The sequence below is a fragment of the Ischnura elegans genome, chromosome 2, assembly GCF_921293095.1.
Source record: "Ischnura elegans chromosome 2, ioIscEleg1.1, whole genome shotgun sequence".
NCBI lineage: Eukaryota > Metazoa > Arthropoda > Insecta > Odonata > Coenagrionidae > Ischnura > Ischnura elegans.
Window position 1 is genome coordinate 56,752,129 of NC_060247.1, and position 23,667 is coordinate 56,775,795.

At 36.9% G+C, this 23,667-nt stretch overlaps 1 protein-coding gene across 1 annotated transcript; it reads left to right on the forward strand.

The window, feature by feature from the left end:
* The first annotated feature begins 705 nt into the window (after window positions 1–705).
* On the forward strand, window positions 706–23,117 carry LOC124153771 (mitochondrial intermediate peptidase). Its single transcript, XM_046527127.1, has 10 exons — window positions 706–801; window positions 886–1,170; window positions 1,257–1,519; window positions 2,733–2,999; window positions 11,338–11,526; window positions 14,419–14,560; window positions 14,816–15,154; window positions 16,587–16,808; window positions 21,929–22,171; window positions 22,520–23,117. The coding sequence occupies exons 2-10, from the start codon at window positions 1,012–1,014 to the stop codon at window positions 22,817–22,819; spliced, it is 2,124 nt and encodes a 707-aa protein (XP_046383083.1). The 5' UTR covers window positions 706–801; window positions 886–1,011; the 3' UTR covers window positions 22,820–23,117.
* The last annotated feature ends 550 nt before the right edge of the window (window positions 23,118–23,667 follow it).

Sequence of the window (23,667 nt, forward strand, 5' to 3'; positions counted from 1 at the left end):
AATTTACATGATATCAGGCGTTTATGTGGACTGTTAAGCAAAATATTCCTTCAAAAATAAATTTTTAATGTAAGTGGGATAAAAATTGATCATTAGGTAGGGGTGCAAGTCAATCTTCTCTCATGGTATAGATCATTGGTATAGCCACCTATGTGGCTGAAGGCGGCCTTGAGGTCGAAAGAATTAAGAGTTGCAGTAGTATGGAAAAACCATGAGAGGAGAGACGTGAAGAGGAAGTGCGACCCTTGGCTGAGGCTGAAAACAGACTTCAGAGAAATAGCTGTTTTAATATGAAAAATATTAAAGCTTTATTCTTACAGTATAATGGTGGCTGTGGTATAGTTTTGAAGGCGGCCTTGCGGTCGAAAGAATTAGGAGTGTCAGTATGGAAATACCATGAGAGGAGAAAGGTGAAGAGGAAGTGCGAACCTTGGCTGAGGTTAAAAACAGATTCCAGTTAACATAGCTGTTTTAATATGAAAAATATGAAAGCTTTATTCTTACAGTAATGAGTGGTGTCTTTATATTTAACATTTTGTCTTTTTTTACCCATAATACTTATTTGTAGGGCCCAAACATGGGTATTTACTATAAATCAACCCATTAACTCTAATGGTAGCCTCAGGATTACTCTGAAGTGGTAGCAAATGCTCTCATAAAATATCATCATATTAATTAATTTTCATAATTCGCGGTTAATGTCAGGTGCCAGTCATGAAGAACGAAAAGCGACCAGAAACAAAAAGAAGATCTATAATGCGATGTCATTTAGTAAATACTGCGGCGAGATTCAAAATCGGCGTGAGTAAAACTAATTACTATAATCCTATAAATGTTATCTGAACAAATAAGTAGAGCACTTTCAGTTTTCTTTTTTATTTCCAGTTTTAGTTAGGGTTAATGCTGTCGCTGCTCCAACGTACCGGACGAAGAATGGGGTTTGTTTAAGAATGTTTGCTGGATAGTTCTTTACATGAACATACATACATGTTCATGGTTCTTTAGTACAAAATGAAATTCCTGTATTCATTAAGATATATACCTCATGGAAAAGCAGTAAGTTTTGGCTGCACTTGTAAATCTTTCTTAAACACTTGGACATCACTTGCCACAGCGTTCAACAAAAAGCCTGATAAGAAATTAAGTCTACGATTTAGAAGAGATGAGACGGTAAGGTAAATTCCTTATCTATGAATAAGGTTAAAGAATTGATGCTCTGTCTTACACGCAAACCTTCAATCTTCATTTAAATATAGGGATTATTTGGGGTACCTGAGCTTACAGAACCTAATGGATTTAAGTTGCTGCAGGAGAGAGCCATTTCTGAGACTCATGAATTGGTGTCAGAAGCGTGTGACCCGCGAAGAAAAAGGAAATTGGTCGATATATTTGACCAGCTTTCGGACACACTTTGCCGGGTTGCTGACCTTGCAGAGTTCATAAGGCTAGCTCATCCAAAGGATTCCTTTGCCTTAGCTGCTGAAAATGCTTGTATTACCATCAGTAGCATCGTTGAAAAGTAAGTTTAAATACTTAAATAGCTAACTGTGTCTGATATATCTTCCAATTTTTGACGATTAGAGGTACTTGAATTTTTACTTGCCAGAGCAAAGTTCAGAAATCTATTGTGTCTTTTTTTATGTTCAAACAACTCACAAGAGCGCCCATAAATATCAGAATTAGTACCATGATTCATTGGTTTATAGATAGATGATAGATTCATTAGCACCATGGACGCAGGGTATTTTCTCTTGCTTTTACCTGTATTTCATGGGATAGATTTAAAAAATTAAAATTCCTTTCAGATATGTTACAGCTACATCGTTTTATTTCATAATTTGGTTGGAGGTCGCTCGATATAACTAGTTCTCAGTAGCTGCTATTTATACATAGCGCTGTGTGAGATAGGAGAGGTGAGGTGAACTTTTCGTGTGCTTCTTATTAGCAAATTGCTGGCCTCATTTATGGGAGGAGACTTCCTCCCATACTGAATGGAGGTACCTGATGATGTTGGTGAAAAAAGGTGGCCAGCATGAATGGTGCCAAGCTCTATGGAACCCTTGGACATCTCATGGAATTTTTCATCATTATGGTTAGGATGGTAGTTTCAGATAAAATAGGCTTCATGGCCCATGAATAGCAAAAGAAGGCCTCAGATGTGACATTCAGGTCAAGTGATCTTGAATATAAAGGAAAATAAATAAGTACATAAAAGTGAAAACATTTGGTGAATGTATTAAAAGGTATGATGAAATTTTGCATCTATCTAAGCTGTTTACAGCATCTATGACAGCTTGGATAAGTGGAAATGCTGAGGCTTTATTTTGTGTGACTTTCCATTTTTTATTTCTGTAAATTAATATCTATAACGCTAAGACTGGGTCTTTATGTTTGGATTTTATTTTTTATTTATTTTCACACCGACAAAAAACAGTATTTGGCCTTTGGGTTTTCATAACATTGGGGTCCATTAGGGTTTTCATAACATTTATCAGTTAAATGTAGTAGAATATCCATGCCCTGGGTAGGGGCAATCTGCCCAAGTAGGACTTCAACGTGCAACTTTTGGTTTGGCTAGTGAGGATTTTACCCTGCCACCACCGAGGCCGACAAAGTGTTTTAGGTTTTGCTAATTGTCCCATTGCTCTTTTGCCCTTTGGATATGTGTCCTAATTAATTATATTTTTTTGAAAAGTTGTGCTCAATAATATTTTTTCTCGTATTTTCCACAGGCTCAACACTAATCGATCCATATATGAAGCTCTTCATGCAGTGTGCTACAAAGGCGATATCTTTCCTACCACAGTGGAAGACAGTCACGTGGCTATGCTGTTCCTGCTTGACTTTGAGCTGAGTGGAATTCATTTACCAGAGGATAGGAGGAAAATGGTTGTAGCACTAAATGATTACATTTTACAGTTGGGTAGGGAGTTCTCTTACGAAGCAGCAGCACCTAGTCGTGAGCCCCTCAAGAACATTCCGTCATCTATTCGACGTTTGTAAGTATTCATTAAGATATGTGTCTGGTTTCCAACAGCTCAAAATGCTGAAGGTTTTGATATTTACTGTTTGTATTTAACATTTTAGCTTCAATTATGTTTAATAGCTTGAACTATATCTTTGTATTTTTAACTATCTCAGGGAATGCCATTGATTATTCTTCACGTTGTCCTTGTTTCCCAAATCCTAATTTTTGTGTTCCTCTGCCATGTATGTATAGATTCTAAACTAATATTATGTATCATTAATCTGACTTAGTAACTTCTAAATGTACCCTGTGTATTCAGTTTAAGTATTAAACTTCTGCTTTTTATCTGCTGAGGGAAAAATGCTTTCAACTTCAAAAAAGACGAGCCTCTAAATTCAGATTAAAAGTTTATTCTTTTTGTTTGGGATTAATGTTTCCTTTCAGCGGGTGGGCAGCAAATCCTATAACTTTCTTAGAAAAGAAAATATTTTATGCTTTCTAGTTCTTACCAGCATGTCAAGCTAGGGACAAATCCAGGCCTTTATTTTGAGGGAGTGGGAGAGGATATAATAATAAATTAAATTACAAATTTACCCTAAAGTGTGACTTTTACCATATGATCTTTAGTTTTAGGGAAATCTATCCCTTAAAGTGTTTCATCCCTACATCAAGCAAAGTTTTTTCCTTGAATATTTTTTTTTCATTTGTTTTTATATGCAGCATATGTGCCACACTCCCAAAGAATTAGTCGTATGTGGTTAAGAACTATTGTTGCACTTTCCACCTGAGGAGCAGATTTAATTTTCAATTAAAGCCACTTTCCCGCCAAGGCTAAAGTCATTGTATAAGCATACAGCTGCTTCAATTTTTTAATTTTGTCTTAATTCTAGTTCAGAAAAAAATATCTTATTTCTATCAAGTTAAGTTGTTTACAGTCACTTTCATTCATATTCAGATGTAGTTGAAAAATATATTCTTTTGCCTTGCTAAAGTTTAAGAAATAAATTTCTCACAATTTTCTGCTCCATGTTATTTTATGGGAGTAGTTTTAGCCATATTGGAACATTTAGTTTTTTAAACATTTTCTTGGCTGAGCATTGGGCTGGCCCTTACAGAATTTGAAAACATTATGTTTTACTAGTCTCCAAATGACCTAAATGAAATTTGTATTCACATGCTAAAATTTAGTCGCTGTTAAATAATGGAAACCCTTGCCCCAAGCACTGAGGGCCCAAAATTGAGTGTTTTAGGGCTGAAAAAGCTCTAACTCAATGAGAATATGAGAAAATTAATCTTATAGGGGTGTCATTCCATGTCAGTTCATCCAGGCATGACACCCACCGACTCGGATTTTGATGAAACTTGCCAATTTTCATCCTTCCATGCTGGAATGAAACAGTGTAAAATATTTCTTGGCTATCTCTAATAGTTTTTTTTTCACGACCATTTGAAGTTTGGGTGAAACTGCAGTTTTTCAATGAATGTGGTCTCCAGAGGCACTTGTACCTCCAGAGGGAAATAATTTGTCTCAGCCATAGTTTTCATCCGATTCTTATGAAAATTTGCAGGTTTACTATAGAAGTCATGAGGATTCCAAAAACTAATTGAAAAATATCCTAAGGAATATTGGAAATTCTCTAAACTCGTATGTTTCATAAGATTTTAGAAAATTTTGCGTCAAACACATGGTTCTATAAAACATCAAATTTTTACCTGAGGCAATATCTGAATCAAGCTAAATTATTTTTTCTAATATTCTTTAAGGTATGACCCACCACCTGTAAAAATAAAATTCATGGCTTTTTGCTTGCTTTGTTATTAAAAAAAATGTTATGCAAAAAAAATCCCTTTTCACGACTCTGGTCGTCAGTGCTGGGTCCTCCTTCAAGTGTGATGAAATGCTTGTGTTAACTGTTTTCTATATCTAAGAAAATATTTACAACATATATCTAGTGCAAAATACATTCAAAAATTAAAACATTTTTTTATGTGCAGGTTGTTTTTCTCCCAATAAGAAAAATATATTTTTGAAATAGAATATTTTAAGGAATTCATAGCACTTACCCATCATTGCTGGGGAAAACTTGATTGTTGCTATATAAAACACATCAAATACAGGATGCATGTTAATACAAGTTAACTTTCTCCATTTTGTATTGACAAAAACCTCACGAATGTGTTTTACTTCATTAATGTTGCACAACTTATAAATGAACTATCACAATATATAGTCACTTTTGTCTGTGCATCAGTTTGTAGTTAAATAGGATAGTATTAAAGGTCTTCAATGGGGCCTATCTCTGAGAAAGCTAATATTTCAGTTACACTAGAGTTTCATTTCTTTCCCAGTAGTGGTAATTCCAAGTTTTCCTTTTAAATCCAACAGCCGTCGGTTCACACGTTCAATGTCATTCTCCGATAAGTAATGCATTCGTCCTGAGCCTCTTGTGGTAGGAGTTTCCACATAACAAATAACATTATTTACAGGAACATTGCAAATATCTTCTTTCTCTTTTGGCCAGTAAAATGATAAAGAATTTCACTTTTATATCACCTGCATCAACATCCTTTGACATAAGTAGCCCAAAAAACCAGTGATTGTCATACAAGCAGGCCACAAAAGAATTACCGTATAGGCGTGTGTAAGAGGCGCACCTTTTTTCCCAGAAATTGCAGCCGAAAATGAGGGTGCGCCTCTTACACAAACTTATAAGTGAAGAGTGCGGAAGGAGAGGTCGAGGGGAAGGAGCGCGATCCCTCCATCTTCGAAGCAACGAGGCTACGAGCGAAGGAGCAAGGGACGAACACGTTCGATCTAGCATGTGACGTCGTTGCCTTCAAAGCGAAGGGGCGAAGGCGCAGCAATGTGATATATGCAGTTTGCATAGCCTAAAGTTTCCAGTCCGTCTCGTCTTGTTTGAATGCGCTTATGCTACGCTTGTTTCTTCCGAAATTGTCCTGTTTGGACTATTTTGAATATTAGTAGCCTTGTTGTAACTATAAACCTTTGTGTCAAACAATTAGAGCTTAAAAAACTTAAATTCTGTCAGGTATGCGTCGCGTTAGATCTCTTTCTTTTTTTTGAACCTCGTGCTTGTCATACAATTACTGAAGGCTATCGAGATATCTTCGGGCTCAGTAGATGACTCGCCAAGCATTTGGCCTCCAGAAACTGGGAGATCGATCAAGGTCAGTTGGTGAGACGGGGTAGGGGTGAAACACGTTTCCATTGTTCCCCTGTAACTCGATATTATCCTGTGGGGTCTCGGAAAGGAAAAAAAAATGGCCGAGGCATTGGCTGATGGAGGGCCGAGTGTGACTCCATTAAATCTACGAAGTGGTTATTATCCTACGGCGCTGAGATTGCCCCTATTGTTGTCCAAGCTCTTGGGAAGGTTCATGCTATGTGCCTGTCGTGTTTTGCCTTAAAATTTTACAGGGCTGCAATTCTATTGCAATACTCCTGCGAGAGCATTTAGACAAAATTGTTCGTGAATAGGACAAGCATCGTAGAGCAACGGTGTATGCGAAGAGAGGATCGGAACTCTTTGTACTCCCTCTTATGCCGCTATTACCGCCGCAGTTATCAAAATTTCCTATTTCAATTAGTATTAAAAGAGGGAATTTCGATAACTTTTGAAATTCCAGTCATACATCTGCAACACCGCGCCATAGTATAAAAAAATGCCGCAAATTTTTTTCTTCATAGCTTCGATGCTCAAAATAAGGGTGCACCTCTAACACGTGTGCGCCTCTTACACACGCTTATACGGTAGTACAAGTTTTTGTCAAAATTTCTTCCCAACTTGGCTTTATCAAGAAATTGTGGACAGAACTGTATGTGGTATCAAACCTAATTTTTTTTGTCGCAATAATGTATAGAAGAATGGTAGCTACGAGTACCTGGGATTGTTTTTACAAGGTACCCGTGAGTTTCTAATTGTTGCCGAATCATTGATCATTGTTCTTTTTTTAAAACGTAAAATGAAATTTTATCCACTTTGTACTTGCAGAACTCACACACCTTTTCAATGGAAGTCATTGTATTACCCAGATCCCGCTGAAGGCTTTCTCTTGTAAGAATGCACTTAACTGTTCCACCTATCCCGTCACATGGAGATATCCCATGACTAGTTGAAAAAAAAGACCAAGAAGCATGCAAGTCAAAGTCCAGGTGATGATGGCACAGGTTTATAAAGTTTTTACAGTTCTTATATTGGCCAGCTCAACCATTACTGAAATATTGCACTTTCTTTACTTCAAGGAACTTTTCCTTTAAAAACTGAGTGACTATTTTTTGCATTTCAAATACGAAAGCTACATCATGTTCTAGATGGTCACAAAATGCACACAAACTTGACACACAGAGATCTTTCTTCAGCTGCCCACGAGTATAAATTACCGCTGGATGTAGGGAACAACCATCCTCATTCCAGTGATGACCCTGAACCTCATCTTGTATTACATAATGGTAGTTTTCACTGAAATCCAGCAAAACAATGGCTTCATCTGGCTGTAGGTTATTTTTTAGTTCTTTTAGGTATCTCGTCTGGGATTTGTTTATGAAGGAATGTGGGAGAAGTTTTTCCAGATTGTTCACCAGACTATTGATGTATTCATCCAGAGTCACTGTTAACCTAATTTATTGGGTCCGATCTGTTGTCACCCATTGTATGTCACTTCATCTTCAGGGTCCCATTCCTCAAATTTACTTTTCAGATGCTCCTTCAGTTTGTCAGACATACATTCTGAACAGTGCCGTAACATGCAATCCCTGTTATCTTTGGAACATACCAAGTAGTCAAATAGGTTGTTGTAGGTCTCCTCTATAGAGCATCCGTGGAGAAGAAGTGATGCATTCTGATGGATAGCACAGACACACACAGAATGGGTTGCAGAGGAGCCTGCCAACACGCACCATTTAGGCCACGACCGACAGAATTTTGAAAATGCTATTTTTACATGTGGGAATTCAAATTAAAAAGCTGCACACAGCTCATTTAGGTTACTTTAGAAGTAACCTCTTTTGCTTGTGGACATTTTTGGACACACTCACCTTATCTTTCATTCCTGGCATAAGGCGTGAATACTCGTAATTTTGGTAGAATGTCGGAATTAAGTCCCCTGCAGTTTGTTCTATGTTTTTGCCCCTCCTTGGATCTGGTATGGCTATGATGCCTTTCATTCCTAGAATTCCCTAGCATGCCGAATTGTATATTCACTAGCATTAATTTCGGTGGCTACTTTTTTCAAATCCACGAAGTCGGAGCTGGTGTTAGTAGCTGAATTATCTCTTGCTGACTGCCTGCTGTCACCAGTTTTTCTTTTAGTAACCCAACTAGCATATCCATATCACTCGCTTAATCAAGAACTTCTGAATCATACTCTGGAAGGAAATCTTTATCCAGTACTTTGAAAACCTTTTTGTTCAAAGTAGAACAACATTCATGAGGTAAAAAACATTCGTGAAGTTTTTTGTCAATACAAAATGGAGAAAGTTAACTTGTATTGACGTGCATCCTGTATTTTGATGTGCTTTATATAGCAACAATCAAGTTTTCCCCAGCAATGATGGGTAAGTGCTATGAATTCCTTAAAATATTCTATTTCAAAAATATATTTTTCTTATTGGGAGAAAAACAACCTGCACATAAAAAAATGTTTTAATTTTTGAATGTATTTTGCACTAGATATATGTTGTAAATATTTTCTTAGATATAGAAAACAGTTAACACAAGCATTTCATCACACTTGAAGGAGGACCCAGCACTGACGACCAGAGTCGTGAAAAGGGATTTTTTTTGCATAACATTTTTTTTAATAACAAAGCAAGCAAAAAGCCATGAATTTTATTTTTACAGGTGGTGGGTCATACCTTAAAGAATATTAGAAAAAATAATTTAGCTTGATTCAGATATTGCCTCAGGTAAAAATTTGATGTTTTATAGAACCATGTGTTTGACGCAAAATTTTCTAAAATCTTATGAAACATACGAGTTTAGAGAATTTCCAATATTCCTTAGGATATTTTTCAATTAGTTTTTGGAATCCTCATGACTTCTATAGTAAACCTGCAAATTTTCATAAGAATCGGATGAAAACTATGGCTGAGACAAATTATTTCCCTCTGGAGGTACAAGTGCCTCTGGAGACCACATTCATTGAAAAACTGCAGTTTCACCCAAACTTCAAATGGTCGTGAAAAAAAAACTATTAGAGATAGCCAAGAAATATTTTACACTGTTTCATTCCAGCATGGAAGGATGAAAATTGGCAAGTTTCATCAAAATCCGAGTCGGTGGGTGTCATGCCTGGATGAACTGACATGGAATTACCCAGGGCCATTTTTTGTTACCTACTTATTTCTAAGCGGTCATTGAATTTATTCTCCACTATTCAATCTACCCCTTCCACTCCCCAGAGTTCTACACTGCACCTCGGCACCAATGAATTATGACCTGCACGACTTACTTCCCTCTACTAAATATTTCTCCTCCTTTTTTCCCTCCAGGGGCAGATACTGAAAAAACTTGTTGGTGCACAAAAGATATCTTCAGTTAGCTTTATTTTTATGGTAATAAAAAAATAATCACGTAACATGCAAAGTTACGCCCAAGCACTTTGGAACATACAAACCAAAATAAAGGACACTTTCATCTTAACTACGACTGTACATCTGTATTTGGAAATCAAAATACCTTACACATGTTAGAGGTTGTGCTACACCAATGAGAACCCAAGGGGTTCTTTAAAGGTTACAACCACCAAGGCCAGGACCCAGTAATACAACTGATATGCCTGCGTTCCCGGGGAGGGGTTTGGAAAGGAAGGATAAAGGAAAGAGGCGCCACCGCAATAGGAGTCCGACGACGCCTCTGGGATAGGGAAGGAAGGAGGGGCGGGGAATACCCTCGCTGCTATAGAAGCGACCAGGGCCCACTACTAGCGAAACCTGGCATCAGTCGTTAATGTGCCAACGATTTTGGAGGATTTTCCTATGTATAAATTAGAAAAACCCACCGATCAAATCGTTAGAAAAATCGTGGTTTGTGCTACAGTGAAAATTGACCTCATCTGGTGTAACACGATTTCTTTTCACTCCCAGGAAGTGAATCAGTAAAGTCCCACCAATTCTTTGCTCAGGGACCACAGTTTGTTTGAAAACCTCTTTTGAGTCAAATTTGCAATTTCCAATACGTATGTTGTTGTCAAAGTACAGGCTGTACATAAACGTATATGTAGTTCATGGGTCATTTTTGGAACTACAGGTCATTGTTAGGAGTAGATGCAGCACAGGGAGTAGAGACCCAAATGAGGTCATATAAATTCAAAACAAATGGCTAAACATGTAAAAGACCATATTCTTGAGCCAGGCGCAATGGTAGCTGCAAGCAGTGGCGGACACAGAAAAAACTCAGGGGGAGGGGCACTAAAGATATCTTGAGCTTTATTTCCTTTTATTATAATAAAATATTATCAAATCACATGAAAAGTTTAAGAAAGCTTTTTAAACTGATCATTCACATATTCAAGAGAATGCCATCTTATGATATAAAAAGGTACTATTGTGGTTCTGCAATGTTCGGCAATGTGGGGGGCCGCACCCCGCCATATGTATCCTTCACCGGCTGCAAACAAGGAAGCCACTCCATATTGGAATGTTTTGAATAGGACATCCATCAAACATTATGCATTAGGCATGATTGTTCAAAGCAAATGCTCCTCCAAGGAATATTATCACTACTACCAGTAATTATAGATATTTCTTCATGGATACATTCTCACGCACTTCTTTAGATGCTCAATGGTGGTATGGAGCCACTATAATTATTTCCCTTAAATCATTCCATTATTGGTTGCTCTCATTATTACCAAAGATAAATAGCCTGTGCACTAGCCTTACTGGAATGACACGGTGTGCCAGTGACAGGTTAACAATGTAAATGTGTGTCAGTAAAATGGAAGCATAAAATAGCTTGAATGGTGATATTGTAAGATCTACAATATTGTGGTGAAAGGAACTATCTGTACCTCCACCTATATGAATTGCATGAATTTCCCTCACTAATTTAGTTTGTCATTAAAGAGTGCTTCCCCCATCCTAAAGATAGGTTCACCCTGTTGAACCCATCTTTGGGTCAAAACACAGTGAGTGAATATTTGAAGATAGGCGTGATTTATTTCATCTATTTTATCCTCTGTATATGACTGTGGTGCAAGAAAATAGCAGTGATTGGTTTATTTTTCAAACCTTTGGTATTATTATTCTTAGCATTATTTCTCTAAATAAAAAGCTGGCAATAGCTTTACTGTACAGGCTTATTACTTACTTAGGTAATTTTTTATCCCTCAACTCATTTTCTTTACAGGTTTCCGCATGATGGTGGTAATGCTATTTTGGGAGGCCTACGCGTTGACTCGAGTGATGAGCTTGTGAGAGAAACAGCATTTCGTTTGTTTTTAAGGCCAGATGAAAAACGAGAAGAATTACTATATAAACTTTTGGAAGCTCGACATCAATTGGCCACCCTCTGTGGCTTTTCTTCTTATTCTCACAGGTATGTATGTATATCATGTTAAATTTTCAAGTCAATGCTCCTTAGGTGCTAACATAGTTATATTTCAATTATAAAATACATGGGTTTCTAATTTGTGATCCATCACATCATCACACTTCCTATTGCCACACTCATACTTGCTCCATAGCATTATTAATTCCTGATGTTGACTTTGCCTCGCATGTATTACACCCATGTCTCGTATAGCGCAAGGGATGCGTTTCTTGGGGTCTTTGCGCTATACGAATTTGCGTTATACGAGAGCGTTTTAACATTGGGAAGATAGGGATGCGTTCCTGGTAGCATAGGTCTTGGGTATTGAATTTCCTCTAAAACATTTATTATCGCATAAAAAGCCTTATAAAACATTATTTATACAAATATTTATAGTTTAAAACATCTTTATAGATAGTATGCACGCATTCAAAGACTTTTATTCACGTTAAAAAAAATTCTTACGTGCTTTTGAAATTCCCTCCTGTCGTGCGTGTGGGCTACCATCTGCTATCTCAGGGGATCGTAATGCGTTGCCGGCAGTTGACGATTTTTCAAACTTGTCTAAAATCAACTATTGTGTCACCCAGGCCCTTTTGTCGCTCATCTAAATGACAGGAAAATGCTACTTTGAATGCCATTTCATAGCTAGCGGAGTTAATGAATGATAAATCATTTTAATTTGAAGTCCTCCAAGTCATTAGCAGCTACGTGAAACAGTCTTTAAATGCCTTGAAACCTGACCCAGGTTTTGCTTCCCTGAAAATGAATGAACGAGATTGCATTCTTTGCCAAAACAATATCGTCTCGTCAACACTAAAAACTGGTTGAGGGGGAAAGAAGCCACTTTCAATCACAGCTTGGAGTTAATCAGAAAATGTTGCAGTGATTGCGCTATCAACACTTGCAGATTCACCTGATATCGCCGCACTGAAAATACCTGCTTGCCGTTTAAATTCTGGAACCAACCGGGGCTTTCACTAAATGTCTCGGAGCGATTACCACTCTCGTCTTTTTTTACTGATTCACTCTGAACTTTCCGTATGTGTAGACCGCTTGGTTGAAGTTGGTGCGGCTGAGGTCACTGATGTTTTAACTTCGTCTTTATTCAGAATAAGGCATCGTGTGTTTTAACTTCCGCGCGATATCGCTTTGATGTTCTCCATTTTCAAAGCAATTGACCTATATCAATTTCTCATCTGGGTTTATGGTTTTTCTTGATAAATTCTTGATTTTTCTACCTGAATTCCTATTTTTTGCCATTTTATCTTGGTTTTTACTCTGCATGGCTCTATCGACATCACCTTCTACTGCTGAACTGTATTCTTGAGACGCAGAGGGCCTACGACTGCGGGGAGGGAACGAAGCTATTGTGTTTGAGACTCTACAGCGGACCCTCTTATATGTTGATGCTATTCATGCGCAACTCGGCCACCGCTCCATTTCTCCCCCGTGAATACCGATGACCTTGAAGGCTTTAGCGTAGACTCTCTACCTGGAAGTCAATCGCCCGATAACCTATGACGGCAAAAATTACGTCTCAACCAGTATTGCTTAAAAAAAACTCATTTCCACTAGCCCCACGCTTAATTAATGATCTAAATTAACTCATTCTGTTAAGGAGACGAGATAAATTACTTCGGTAGGCCGGCTATCTGGACCCAATGACGAGTAATACTTTTGGCCATTGCACAGCAATGGATTTTGATTAATATATAAACAAAAAAGAAGATTTGAGGCAAGCAATAATATTAATATGCGTAAAATGATAGAAATTTCGTGTGTACTTAGCGCAAGTTCGTTTTATCACGAGAGCGTTTAAGATTTTTGATTAGGCTACACTGCGTTGCAATGTTTCCCCGAGGAACGTATTTGCGCTATATCGAAATTGCGCTAATCGAAATTGCGCTATACGAGACATCGGTGTATATTTATTGTTTTCCTTCCCTGAGGAGAAGAGAATGTCATCCATCACCAAAAGTCTTTTACTTGGTCAGCTTGCCAAACAATATCTTAATCTAACTTTCCTGCGTACTGATAAGATTTTATCAGACGTTCCAGCAATATATTTTGGTGGCCTGCATTGCTCAGTCATCAGCCTTGTGGGCTGGCAGGCAGGATAAGCAATGGGTAACTAAGAGACCAAATGGGAATTTGATATTTTTTAAAGAAAGAGAACCACTTACAGAAGTGTTGTCATTTTATAGTGGCCAGGTATGAGAAGAGTAGGGTCTCTTGAAGCCACTCTAGGACCTTCAAAGCCTTAGGAAATTGCCTTCTGAGGCTCATCAGTTATCCATCACTGGTATTCTGTTCCACTACCTAGTGGTTGTCATTTCCAGCAAGTTTGTTTCCTAATAGATATGTATTCTCTTCAATGACTCTTAATGACTGTGTACTTAAAAGGAAATGTTGGGGAAATGATTGAGGTGTCTCATAAAATTTGGAAAAGGGCGAAGGTTGGTGAATTTGACCATGGTCAGTGCATACCTTATGGACCATTATATTTCTGCTCATTTTGACCGTATTTGCTAAATTTTTCAATTTATCCAGTGGGTGAAAATAAGGATGGTGTGATTTCTCAGCTTTCATTTTCATTAAAAATTTCGTTGCTCCTGAAAGTTAATCTGATGGTGGAATATGTAGGTGAAAGAGACAGTTTTTGTCTGGGAGATATCGGAGAATTTCTACTCCACAGCCCTGTGGCAACAATGATATTATTCATAATGCCTTGCCTTTTGGTAAATTAAATCTTTTCATATCCACCCTAAACAGCATTTAAAGGTAAAAGAACAGCTAATATTTTTTTTCTGAAATGTATGTACTATCCAAAATTGTGTGTGGCTCAAAAATATATTATTAATGTGCATCATGAATCACATTTTGTTTCTTTATAAGGGCTCTAAGAGGAAGTTTGGCTGGAGATCCTCAGACTGTTTCTGAATTTATCAGCGGCTTATCTAAAGAGCTTGGAGGAAGAGCTTTGGAAGAACTAGAAGCTATGAAGAAAATAAAAATGTCAGACAATCCATACTCTAAGGTAATGGACTCTAGTTATCACTTGGACTATAATACTTTCATGAAATAGCATTTTTGAGATTCCATTGACTTTGATAGGTCTGACAAATCTTAGTACCCAACCCTTAATGCTTTGATAGTGAGTGGAATCCTGCAATCTGTATAAGTGACAATAGTCTGTGATTAAATTGAACTGAGCCATGTTGAAAAAGAAATATTCAAGTGTTTGCTAATAAGTTTGATTGAATGTAGGATTGTGTACCTTTTACTCCTTTAGGATATATATCCATGGGATGTGCCATATTATGTAAACAAACTGAGGAGGAGATGGTTGGGTGCCGTGGACTCTGAAATTTGCCCATACTTCTCATTAGGAGCTTGTATGCAAGGATTGAACTTGCTGTTGCAATCTATTTATGGTGTCTCTTTGCACCGTGAAGAAATGGAACCTGGAGAATCTTGGTCTCCAGATGTACATAAACTTGCTGTGAAAGAAGAGGATGGGTCTCTATTGGGACATATTTACTGTGATTTTTTTGAACGTGCTGGCAAGCCTGCTCAAGACTGCCATTTCACTATTCGTGGGGGAAGAAGATTGCCTGATGGATCGTATCAGGTTAGTGAATTCATGCTGCAGTGTTACTCCAAGAGTTTTGATTGGATGGTATTTGCATTATTGAGTAGGAATATTGTAAACTGTGTAAAACCATCAATAGAAGATTTTTGAATTAATTTGAGGATCTGTGTATAATTTGAAAAACCATCCAATGGTAAACAAAACTGATTTTGATATCTATTTTTGAAACCTTAGTAATGTAAATTCAGAAAATCAGTCAAAATGGCTTTTGTGATTTCCTCCACTTTTTCCCAAAACTAAAGTTGTAAAACTGCATTTGAAGCATAAATATGAAGTCATGTTGAGGTCAGGACCGTGGGAATTCAAAGGAATACCATTCAAAAAGTGTAGATTTGACAAAATATGTACTGAATGAGATTGCTGAAATGTTTGCTGGAAATAAGTATGGAAATCCTTTCCGTTTTGGTAGCATTGATGAGACCAGGGGGTGTGCCAGTAAGTTTCCTTTTTTGAGTGAAAATATATGCTATTTCAATCATATGATCGGGCAGCTCCCTCTATTGCCTCGGAAAATTATCATATTACTGTACCTGATAAATTGAGGTGGTATGCTTTATTTAAAGGGAATCTGGGTGGACTATTTACTTTGTTAATCAATTAAATTGAAGTTTTTGTCGATGAGAGGTTTATTTTCACGGTTTCCTGTATATATAAAGTGATTCTGTATACTTTTAGAGAAGTTTGTAAATTGGTGTTTTCACAAATCAGAGGCTCATAAATTGGAGGTTCTAGAATTGATAGTTTGAGGTGTGAATTTGTGAAATTGCTTCATTGTGAATCAAAAAGCCTTGTAAATTTCACATAAATAATTTTAATATCGACCAGCTTCGTCGCTATATGATACCAAGTGTCAGTGTTTCACCCACCAGCCCATCAAGCTCCACATGGTAAATGCAATTAACCAACTTATGAAAATTGAATCTGCCTCCAACAAAGGTCCTACGATGATGATGAGTTTCTAATTTACAGATGTAGTCAACATGCTGATGTAAAATTTCTGTATGAGAACACCATAATTTGTAGGACCAACCATAAAGCTCTAAATTAGAAATTCATCATAGGACCTTTGTTGGTCGCAGATTAAATGTTCGTAAGTTGGTTTATTACATTTATCATGAGGAGCTTAATGGCTTAGTGCATGAAGCAGTGGGCTATGAAATAGCCTCCAGCTCAAACCCTGTATGAAGCCTTAGGACATTCTTGTACAAAATATCCTTTCATTTCATTGAGGCCCATAGTGAGAAACTGGCCTCTATTGTGTGTAATGTATGTTTTTTGGCCTTGTTGGGGCTGAGCTTTATCTACATCTTTCCTAGCCAATCTTTCGATTGAAGCAATGAGTGACTGATGTTTATCTTAGCTCTTAAATTCTCAATATTTCATTCTTAAGTGGTGATCTTGTATTTTTCAGGATCCGATTGTTGTGGTGATGCTTGGTCTTCCATCTCCAGGCTGGGGTCAACCAGCCCTCCTAAATCCATCTACTGTTGACAATCTGTTTCATGAGATGGGGCATGCTATGCACTCAATGTTCGCTCGTACAACCCATCAGCATGTGTCTGGAACAAGATGCTCTACTGATTTTGCTGAAGTACCATCAGTACTTATGGAATATTTTGCCTCTGATGTGAAGGTAATGTCTGTACTTTTTTAAAGTTCAGACTCTTTATTTAATTAGATTTTTGTATCTATACTAGCTGACCCTGCGAACTTCATACTAACTATTAATAGCTGTACAATTTAGTTACACCATTTATTAATCAAGAGCAGCTGTACTGATTTTAATAATACAGTAAAACCTCTATGTAGTGAACCTCTTTACATCGTAAACCTCCATACTTCGTACCAACCCTCTGGTCCCGTCAGATTTACATGTAAATTTATAGGAAAACCTCTATATAGTGAACCTCTTTATCTCGTAAAACCTCCATACATCGTACCAACAAGACAGCCCCGAGGCGGCCTAACTACCTCCGCAAATCGTACCGAGACAACTAGAGACCATTAATGCAGCCGCGATTACCTACACGGAATGACAGTTTCAGCAATAAATGTTTCACGCTTATTTTTTTCTTATACACCTTAAATAATTTTCACATTAACCATTAGTTAGGGCATCCAACTATCCTAATAATATTAAGTGACGGCAAATGAAGACAGAACACATCGTTTTCTCTCGAATCACGGTCAAAATCGCACGATAACACTCGCTTTCTTTTACTGATGGCTTTATTTCTTGTAAGTGCCTACATACTATGTTCAGTTAATAAAAGAGGCGACCAGCGCAGCCTATAATCACTAGCTGACGGAAATATTTCAACTAACTTCACTCCCATCCATGGAGACTGAATTACTCTACCGCACTGCTACTTCCGCTTCTAAAATTAAAATATTTCGAGAATTTTCCGCGACTTGAAATTAATGAAATACAGTTTCGTAATTATTTTATACCCATATTTCCCGGTGTAGCACTTTCTTACTACCGCCTTGGTAATTTTTTCGATGCTTTCGTGAACGATCGTAGTTTAAAATTTATTGCACTTAGCGACAGTCATATGTCTTGCCTGCGTAATTATGCCGCGAAATCTGACTATTCCATCGGGAGTCCGGGACGTCAATTTCTAGCAATACTGAACGAACATCAATCCATGCGCGGCAGTTTTAGGTGAAGGAGGCAGCTAATTAGCTGATACGCGGTAGGGCAATGAAATTTTTTACCGTCGCCGCCGCATTCTGAAGTAGTTCGCCTAGCATTCTCACCGGGAAATCACGTCCTTTCGCAGACCTAGCGTATCTGTGTGCCCTCGACAGAGTTTCTTCGGAACGCTACGTGCATTGTATTTTGGAGAGAGGGAATTCAACAAAATTTTCAAAATTACGCTCAATTTTTTGTCTATATTTTTGCGGTAGTCACGTGTTTATATTTTATTTTTATAATCTTTAACAAGTCACATGTTATAAGCATGATAAGTCAATTCTAAAAGATATAATAAGGAGTATTTTCAATTATTTGCCATAAATATGAAAATTACTTAATTAATCATAGGCTGATGATGGATTCGAGAAATAAAAGAAGGCGACTGCTTGACATTACCACATAATTAGCAATTTTCCTAGCCATCAACGAGGACAGGCAGAAGGCAGTGACCTTTGGAATACCATCATTCACCCTCACATCTATTTTTAAAACAGAAGAAACTAGCTAGGCTGCACAAATAAAAAAACTCAGGCAGTTAAATACGAGGATGAAGAAATTATATTTAGAAATATAAAACTATTGTTCTTTCCTCCGAACACTATTAGCAAATTACAACCCTTAGACCAGGGAATTATTTCTTAGGTCAAAAGGCATTAACGAAAACAGCCAGTGATTTATTTACAGTGAAAATGGCATTAAAAAGTGCTCGTGAAATTGAAAACATTATTTCGAAAGAGTTTGAAAAAAATTTTAAGCAAACCCATTAACTAATTTATTTTCTAAAAAGGCCTCTTGAACAATTTACTTTTACCTTTGTGTAACCATTAAATTGTAAATATATGTTCACTTATGCATACCTATATATTTAAATATATTAATATAATGGCTTAAAAGACAGTAGCACCTTTCATTTCCCAAGGATATGAAAAAAAGTGCCTACCACTAAAACCTCTCCATACATCAAATTGCCCAAATTTTGGTCCCCTCCATTACGATGTAAAAAGGTTTTACTGTATTTAGATTACGGCAATAAAATAATAAAAAAACATAAATAAGCATAACAATGACTTGTTAGAAGTATATTTTCTTTATTCAAACTACAATGGGGAAGTAGACCAAGGCACGACGTACAGAGTTTTTCAATGAATTTTCTAATTTTTTTTTTAACTTAGGAAATTTAAGACACTGTGGTCTTATAAAGCAATTATTAATGTCAAACCCGTTATTGGAGCAAGTTTACGCCACGCTAGACCGATACTTGACTAACGCTCAAAATCTTGTGAAAATAGCCCCTAGGGAGCAGAATTAATATGTCATATACTCGTGGCATGCTAGTTGTGACTCCGTTCGGGGAAGTGCATTACGTGAATGTACCTTGGCACCTACACATTCAGGTTTAATCTCGTGAGTTTAGCACCTTCTGAAATATGACAGTTTTTGTATTTTTTTTATCAGGTGCAAGGTAAATATAGCAAAGTGAAGAAATAGATTAAGCAGATGGTTTACCTACTCGTAAACATACTACATATTAAATATTGGGTTTTTCAGGAGCATATGAAAAATTGACCTTGTGATTTGTTAATCATCATCACAAATGCAACACCAACTGGAATAGGGTAGTTTCCTATTATATTTTTATTGCCTAAATTGAAAGATTATTACACCTGGAGTACGCATTTCATGCTTTTAGATTTTTTATTGATGATATCTATTTTTTTGCAATTAAATGAAAAGTGAAAATTTTCAAGCGCACGAAAATGCGACGGCTAAGTATGAATGCTGGGAAAACCCTGTGTGACGTCATTCTGGTTCCCGCTGTCATGTGAGAAGTGACCTGGGGCGAGGCTTTGAGTGCTGATACGATGCAAGCTGCTAGCAGGTAGCGGAGTACCCTGCTAGCAGGTAGCGCTTGGCTTAAATAAGGATTATTGATACCCTATCAAATGAAGGAAACTTTCCGACCTAAGGCAATTTGAATAGATGATTATTGAGAGATGTTTCCCTGAGCTCTGTGCCTCATGCATTCATTGGTAATCTCAAATGATGTAAAACTTGTATCTACTCATGTAGAATCTTGGTCCCTGTGACATCACGTGGAGTGGCATCGCATGGGCGCCAATGAGTCCTTTTTTCAAATACGGTTAAAATTGGCCATTGCCATTCCTCTAAACTGGGATTTCTAAAATCAAATAATTTGTATATTATGAATACAATAATGGTGGGTAGCGAATCGCAATCAATGCCTTTCGTTTTCTTTGATAAAGGAAATTACCCTATTCGTTTAAGCTCAAAATGGTGTAGTGGTAATAATCGTCCGTCGTAATGCAAACCACCCCCCAGGGCGCTACCCCGCACTGCGGCTCCGCTGAGGTATGGCTCGCAACACTTACTAGAGACTTCTCCTCCACCCCCTCCCCTCCCTCAGCAAAGACTTTGCTCCTGCTTGCAAGATTTACATGCTAGTGGTACAGAATTGAAAGGGTTGTTCCACTTGTGTCATGATTAATGTTTTTAAAGCCTACAATGTCAATCTTAACCCTTCAATGCCGTCCTATTTGCTGTTCGCCGAACCCTTAGACCTTAGTTTGCTGCCACCATACGACCGCGCACCATTACAGCATTTTCTAAAACAGAGAAACCCAAGGCAGCGGGTTATGCGACAGTATAATGGTAAAGTTGAGATCATGGAATCTTCGGAATGAGAACTTCCTCATCTTTGAATTTTCCATTGAGTGTTGTCACGTGAATCACATTTATTATCAGTTTTTTTAATCACCGATGCATTCCGTTGGATAGTTTTGGTTGGTTTAGGTTTTGAAAGATCATGAACACAGAGCCTACCTTTAGCTGTAAATTGTGCCGTGGTAAGCCAGGTACGTCTAAGGACTTTAAATATTCAGATAGATAGTTGGTGACCTCATCTTTGTGTGTTACACAGTTAAAACATTTGAATTCATGCAAAGTACCAACTATTTGACCCTGATTTAGTTTGAGTCATCCACATCTTCGTTCTTGGCTGTCAAAATTGCTCGCTCAATCAACCATTTGTGAATTTTGTGGTGATCAATCATATTCAGGAACACTTTGTAGATGAGCTCACCTTCAGATGAAACTAATTTGCAAACATTCCAAGGAAGTGAAATCAAACTGCTCGATTCGTCCACAGGAACATGGACATTACCGATTGTCAACAATTGCTTGGAGATTTGTTTATAAACATGGTAGTGAAGTGTCAACTTGAGCTGGGCTTACAATTAGCTCAAATTAAATTTTTGTAATACAATTTCAGTATTTTGAATATATTTAACAATTAAAATGTTATGTTGTTGCGAAGTTCAGTCATTTAATTGGTAAAAACAAAACAAATAATTTTATTTGTAGTTTGGACCGACTTATCAATTGTTATAGTGTTACTAACTCCTAAAAACATATCCCTAAGAAAAAGATGAATGAAACTTTTCCTATTTTTTAATGTTATATATGTTATCCGGGGCTGTGACAAATCCATAGAACCTAGTATCATTAAAATTGGTGCCGCCATTCTCGAGTTAAAAGTGTTCTAACTAACACGATTTTCGACTTTCTTTTATATATGTATATAGATTTGAATTTTGATGTCCTTTCTTGAATACAAAGAAAAGTACAGGTTTTGGAGCACCTTTTTGAAAATAATCCTTGCATTTTTTTAAATTCTTAACTTTGTTTGTAAATATGTAGAAAGGATGATTCCTGCCAACTGCTAAGGATCATTTCTGTGATGGTTATGCTTTAAAGTAAATGTGTTTAAGTTTTGCAACCATGACCTAGTCCTGACTCATGGCAATTCTAGAAATTTTGACTGTGTTAGCTCATTGTTATTGCAAATCTATTCCCATGGGTTGCTTAGTTGATATACTTGTTGTCATCCTTTGATTTTATACTTTTGTGTACATGTTTTTTCATGGCGAATTTCACTCTTGATGTTTATTTGTTATGAATTGTATATTGAAATTGCTGGTATTTTTTTAGTTTTAAGATTTTTGAAATTAATTTAAATTCTCTCATCAACTTTTAAGGTTTTGAGTAGTTTTGCCCATCACTACCAGACTGGAGAAGAAATTCCAAAAAACCTTGTGAATCGATTATGTGCATCAAAGCATCTTTTCTCTTGCTCAGAGATGGTTACTCAAGTTTTTTACTCTGACCTTGATCAAGAATACCACTCCATTTGGCCACCAAGTGATGGATGTAGTACCAGTGATGTTTTAGCTAAAGTTCAAAGTCGGCATTCTGGCCTATTGCCTCTAGTCCCTGATACGGTGAGTGCTATAACTAATCCCTGGTAGAAATAGCGAAGCTATCTTGAGCACTAGGAATTAACACTTTGTCCTGGTAAAAGTTCTAACTAGAATTGTTAGATACAAATCTCTTTTAAAAAATAACTGAAACAAATCCAGCTGTTTTGGCTGTTATTGGCAAGTGTTGTTATTGCTATTTTTTAAACTTTCACTTAGGTTTATTTATTTTTTATAAATGTAGATTTGAGATAATACTGAGAGGAATTTTTAATATAATCAAAGCTCAATGATTATGCTATTGACAGTAATTCCTTTTTCTTTCAATCATCTTGGTTTACAAACGTTAAATTCTCATGGATGTTCTTTCAGGCATGGCAGCTTCGTTTTGGTCACTTAGTAGGATATGGTGCCAAGTATTATTCTTATCTGATGTCACGAGCAGTAGCCTCACGTATCTGGAGTCACCAATTCAGCCAGAATCCTTTGGAACTTGGTGTTGGCAAAATGTACAGAAATACTTGTTTAGCCCATGGAGGTGGACGTCCTCCATCTCAGCTGTTGAATGAATTACTTGGTGAAGAACCAAACCCAAAAAAATTGAGTGACTCTTTAATTGATGAACAGGATTCACATTTGGAGAAAACCAGAATGGTGTTGCAAGGAAGTTAAAACTACTGTACTGACATTAGATACTGTGTTCAATCAGGGGTGGCTCTTTGAAAAATACTTTTATGCTATATCAATATTTTGATTCTTCATAAAATACTCATTGCCATCTGGAGAATGCTCACTTTTACTAAGAGTGAAATTCTATGTAGGTATGTACTTAATCTCATCCAAAGTCCATTATCGCTGCCAAATTATATTTGTATTCATGAAGGAGCTCCTGACAAATGTTGTAAATAGTATGTAGTTGGTTACTTTTTAACTGTTGACACTTAATAAATTATATGATGTTAGTGATTTATTTGAAGATTTTTTAACAAAATGTCTTTATGGAGTCGTGTGACTTTTAAATCCCTGTGTAGGCAACATGATGGTTAAAATGTTGGTATGCTATTCTTAAATGAGAAAAATTGTCAGAAAAGTATCAGATAATGGTTCCACTACACAATGCAGTTAGTCATCGTCTGTCTCTTGTGGTGATATTTGATTTAAATATTGATGTAACCAAAGTTAAGCATATTATTATGGTCATGAGGCCAACTTGGTTTTGTAGAGTTCTTACCATTGAATTGGTCAAATGGGAGAAGGGTTCTAAGTGAATAAGAAACCAGAGAAAAAGTCAAATAATTTTTGCAATATTACATGATGAAAGGTGAATCCCATCCTGATATCAGGGGCATACACATGAGGCTCTTTGTGAGGTCCCAGTCCCCTTCCCAAAATAGGGAAAATAAATTGAAAATTAAAGGACCATTGTCTAAATTAATTAATCAAGTGCAACACCTTGGTCGTAATACACCCACATAATAATAATTATTTTTATATTTAACACTGCCGCTTTGGTCAAAATG

Excerpts from the sequence above, each read along its gene's own strand:
- LOC124153771 (XM_046527127.1), top strand. The coding sequence starts at position 1,012 with ATGAAATTCCTGTATTCATTAAGATATATACCTCATGGAAAAGCAGTA. Across the intron at positions 14,561-14,815 it reads CAGACAATCCATACTCTAAG|GATATATATCCATGGGATGT; the intron begins GTAATGGACTCT and ends TTACTCCTTTAG. Across the intron at positions 22,172-22,519 it reads TGCCTCTAGTCCCTGATACG|GCATGGCAGCTTCGTTTTGG; the intron begins GTGAGTGCTATA and ends ATGTTCTTTCAG.